A 4,857-nucleotide genomic window follows, 5' to 3' on the forward strand; every position below is an offset into this window, starting at 1 on the left:
AAGGAGCCTGAGGTGAAGAAGTTGAGGGCGCTGGTGACTTTGACACCCACTGGTAAGGCGTGTCCACCTGCTCCTCTGGGCTTGCTGGAGCAATGTGAAAATGAATGTCTGCGATGACCTGGCACGATAGCCTGAGCCTCCTTCGGCACTGCTGCTCAGTCATGTTGAGGAAGCTCATCCTCTGCCTGTATACCCTGTGTTTGGGGGGTATCGCCTCCGGCACAGTGCAGTCCTGCGCTGATACCTTCTGTTCTATGCAGCATCATCAGATGGTTGAGGAGAAGCTTGGTGGTGGTGTTGTTGGTGCTGCTGGTGTTGGGGCTGATCATGCTCTGATTCTGAGGCCCAAGGTGAGAGAGTATTAACAGCACCCATGCTGATGGAATAGATGGCAGGTCAAGTAGAGATGAGAGAAGCGATCTGTCAGTGGTGAGAGAGTTTGTAGCAATGAGGTAAGACTGGATGGTGACTTTGTTGGAAACACTTGCAGCCTGCAGAAAGCGCAATCTGTGCTGGCAATGTCGTCAGCAACAGCCTCTGCCTGAGGAAAGTGATCAGCTGTGAGGTGGGAGCTTTTATAGTACATTTCAGGCTGTCAACTAATCAGTTGGATCAATGGCCACTCAACTTCCGCCTCCGGGTGACAGACATGGCTCCCGAGCTGCGTGAATCCCATGGTCAGCCAGGGAAATTTGAAAGTTAGGCCAAAAAAAGGCGCTTAAAGGTCTGACAACGAGGTTATAATGATTGGAACTTGGTCGCCCTCCTCTGCCGTTCGGGTCACCGCCGCACTAGCAAAGGGACCCTACGAAAAGGCGCGTGGGGGCGGGATGATGGCGGGTTCCCGACCCGCTTCAAATTATTTCACATTTCTCACTTGACCCACCTCCAATCGTGCCCACACAGACCCCAGAAAATTCCTGCCAAAGAGTAGCAGGCTGATACCTGGGATGGCAGGAATAACGTATGAGGAGAGATTGGGCCGATTGGGCTTATACTCGCTGGAGTTTAGAAGAATGAGAGGGGATCTCATTGAAATTTATAAAATTCTAACAGGACTGGACAGACTAGATGCAGGAAGGATGTTCCCGATGGCAGGGGAGTCCAGAACCAGGGGTTACAGTCTAAGGATAAGGGGTAAGCCATTTAGGACTGAGATGAGGAGGAATTTCTTCACCCAGAGAGTGGTGAACCTGTGGAATTCTCTACCACAGAAGGCGGTGGAGGCCAATTCATTAAATATATTCAAGAAGGAGTTCGATATATTTCTTAAGGCTAAAGGGATCAAGGGATATGGAGAGAAGGCAGGGACAGGGTACTGAATTTCGATGATCAGCCATGATCGCATTGAATGGCAGAGCAGGCTCGAGGGGCCGAATGGCCTACTCCTGCTCCTATCTTCTATGTTTCTATGTTAATATGTAGCGGAAATCTGGAGCTCTCTCCCGTAAAAGGCTGTGGGTGTGGGGGCAATTGAAATTCTCAAGACTGGGATAGATTTTTGTTGGGTATAAGGGTATCAAGGGATGCGGAGGAAAGGCAGGAGAATGGAGTGGAGATACAGGTCAGCAATGATCAGAGTGGTGGAACAGGCTCTCCGGGAGGAATGGCCTCCGCCTGTTCCTATGTACGGGCTACAACTTCATTTAAAAGGGAATCGGATTAGTATTTCAAACAGAATAATATAACAGGAAATAACAGCAGTAAGTGCTGGAAACGCTCAGCAGGTCCGGCAGCATCGGGGAGAGAGAAACAGAGTCAACGTTTCGAGTCGAACCCTTCGTCAGAACTGGGAAAGGTTCGGGAAGAGAGATTTTTAAGCAGGGGCAGGGAGGAGGGGAGGAAAGAACAAAGGGAAGGTCTGTGATAGGCTGGAAGGCTGGAGAGATTGACTGACAAAAGGGATGATGGTACAAGGCAAAAGGAGATGGTAATGGGACAAGTTAAGAAACAAAAGATGGCACTCGCAGTATTTTGCTATAATATAAAAGGACGTGGGAAAGTGCCGGATAATGGGATTGGGATCTACAGTCCTGGTTGCACAGCCAGCACTGGCAAAGGCACGATGGGCTTAAATGGCCTCTTTCTGTGCCGTGAATTACATGATTCTTTGCGGAATGGGTTTGTGGGCCTGTATCATTGGGTGGCGTTAAACCCTCTGTTTCCCTCTCAGGTGGTCCAGATGGTTTGTGAAATGAAGCTGAAGAATTCTCTTGGTGGGAATGTGGCTGTCAGCATCGTGGAGCGGCTCGGCGCCATCGCCATCAGCCCCCAGCAGATCCTGGAGGATGTCCTGCCCAGAATCCCCAGCACGGTCAGGGGGTCCGACGTGCCCCAGCTCTTCCGGGAGCCGTACATCCACAGCGGCTACCGGCCAGTGGAGCAGCACTGGAAGTACTACCTGCTCAGCCTCTTCCAGCAGCACAACGAGGCCCTCAACGTCTGGACACACCTGCTGGCAGCCCTGGTGCTCCTGATCCGCTTCTGGTCCTTCCTGGAGATGGCCTGGCCATTCCCCACCATCTACGGCCTGCCACTCTGCTTCTTCGTCATTGCCTGCCTGACCTACCTGTCGTGCAGCGTCCTGGCCCATCTCTTCCAGTCCAAGTCCGAGCTGGCCCACTACTCCTTCTACTTCCTGGACTACGTGGGCGTGGGGGCCTATCAGTACGGCAGTGCCCTGGCCCATTACTACTACTGCACGGAGCTGGGGTGGTACCGGGTGATCTGGCCCTTCTTCTTGCCCGGCGCTGCTCTCCTCGGCTGGCTCACCTGCATTGGCTGCTGCTTCTCCAAGATCCACTTCCAGCGGCCTTACCCGATCAGGCGCAAGGTCTGCCAGGTGGTGCCCGCCTTCCTGGCCTATGTGCTGGACATCAGCCCCATCATCCACCGGATCGCCACCTGCTGGGCCGTGGGCTGCACCGAGGATGCCATCTGGTACCACACCTTGCAGATCATTCTCTTTCTCGTGGCATCGTGTTTCTTCTCCTACCCCTTCCCGGAGATGTACTTCCCAGGGAGCTGCGACATCGTGGGGCACGGCCACCAGATCTTCCACGCCTTCCTGGCCCTCTGCACGCTGGCCCAGCTGGAGGCCGTGCTGCTGGACTACAGGAACCGGCGAGAGATGTTCGTCGCCCGGGGCGCTGAGGACACCGTCTACGCTGCCTGCCTCACCTTCGTCCTGCTGATCCTGTGCAGCGGCTTCTCGGCACTCTGCCTGCGGGAAATCATCAAACGCAAACTGCGCAAGAGAGGGGATTGAGGGCCGGCTCGTGGGCCCCACCATCAGTCCGGCTCGTGGGCCCCACCTTCAGTCCCGCTCGTGGGCCCCACCATCAGTCCCGCTCGTGGGCCCCACCATCAGTCGCGGCTTTATCTGTCTGTGGTCTGACAAAGTTAATGTTTTATGTGAATAGAAGCAGCTCTCCAGGCGCACACCGACTCCTGGGTTTTGTTTGTATTTATACGTTGGTGAGGTCCTGTGAAAGAGCGGGAGGGGCCCGTCATCCTTATTGATGAGGGGGCGCCCATCTCTGCCTGTGCTGGGGGCTCTCTTGTCTGCCTGTGAGGGGGTATCACGCAGCTCGGTAAAAGTGGTGTTGCTGTCGGAGCCTGCCTCCTGTGCCACCATTTAGAGGCCTGTAGGTTTGGTCTGGCACAGAGGCCCAGCTGGGTAAAGCTGCATTGAAATCTCTGTATGTTGGCTTTAGGGGTGCAGATGGAATGCATTCAGGCAGGGGCAACCAAGTTCCTAGCGGGCAAGGACCACTGCCAGGATCTATTAAAACTGGAACTTAACAGGTCTGGGAGTGGAATCCATCACATATCCAAAAAGAGGATGAGATAAAGAGTAAACTTTACTCTGTACCTAACCCGTTCTGTACCTGCCCTGGGAGTGTTTGATGGGACAGTGTAGAGGGAGCTTTACTCTGTATCTAACCCGTGCTGTACCTGCCCTGGGAGTGTTTGATGGGACAGTGTAGGGGGAGCTTTACTCTGTATCTAACCCGTGCAGTACCTGCCCTGGGAGTGTTTGATGGGACAGTGTAGAGGGAGCTTTACTCTGTATCTAACCCGTGCTGTACCTGCCCTGGGTGTGTTTGATGGGACAGTGTAGAGGGAGCTTTACTCTGTATCTAACCCATGCTGTACCTGCCCTGGGAGTGTTTGATGGGACAGTGTAGAGGGAGCTTTACTCTGTAGCTAACCCGTGCTGTACCTGCCCTGGGAGTGTTTGATGGGACAGTGTAGAGGGAGCTTTACTCTGTATCTAACCTGTGCTGTACCTGCCCTGGGACTTTTTGATGGGACAGTGTAGAGGGAGCTTTACTCTGTATCTAACCCGTGCTGTACCTGCCCTGGGAGTGTTTGATGGGACAGTGTAGACGGAGCTTTACTCTGTATCTAACGCGTGCTGTACCTGCCCTGGGAGTGTTTGATGGGACAGTGTAGAGGGAGCTTTACTCTGTAGCTAACCCGTGCTGTACCTGCCCTGGGAGTGTTTGATGGGACAGTGTCGAGGGAGCTTTACTCTGTAGCTAACCCGTGCTGTACCTGCCCTGGGAGTGTTTGATGGGACAGTGTAGAGGGAGCTTTACTCTGTATCTAACCCGTGCTGTATCTGCCCTGGGAGTGTTTGATGGGACAGTGTAGAGGGAGCTTTACTCTCTATCTAACCCGTTCTGTACCTGCCCTGGGAGTGTTTGATGGCTGAAATTGTAACTTGTAGAGTATATAAAATGAATAAACTGCATATCTATATATTTATAATTTTAAAACTGCATTCTAATAGAAACGGCAGGGGAAGTTCATGTAGGAGACCCTGTACAGATACATTTCTCATGTTAAGTT

General features: G+C 53.0%; 1 protein-coding gene across 1 annotated transcript; it reads left to right on the forward strand.

The window, feature by feature from the left end:
• Positions 1 to 2,182: 2,182 nt before the first annotated feature.
• paqr8 (progestin and adipoQ receptor family member VIII) lies at positions 2,183 to 4,154 on the forward strand. The gene has a single exon (XM_085979069.1). It carries the CDS (start codon positions 2,183 to 2,185, stop codon positions 3,266 to 3,268), a length of 1,086 nt encoding a protein of 361 aa, XP_085835195.1. The 3' UTR covers positions 3,269 to 4,154.
• Positions 4,155 to 4,857: the final 703 nt, after the last annotated feature.

The sequence above is a fragment of the Somniosus microcephalus genome, chromosome 3, assembly GCF_052327205.1.
Source record: "Somniosus microcephalus isolate GS21.2 chromosome 3, FLI_Smic_1.0, whole genome shotgun sequence".
NCBI classification, from domain to species: Eukaryota; Metazoa; Chordata; class Chondrichthyes; order Squaliformes; family Somniosidae; genus Somniosus; species Somniosus microcephalus.

Excerpts from the sequence above, each read along its gene's own strand:
- paqr8 (XM_085979069.1), top strand. The coding sequence starts at position 2,183 with ATGGTTTGTGAAATGAAGCTGAAGAATTCTCTTGGTGGGAATGTGGCT.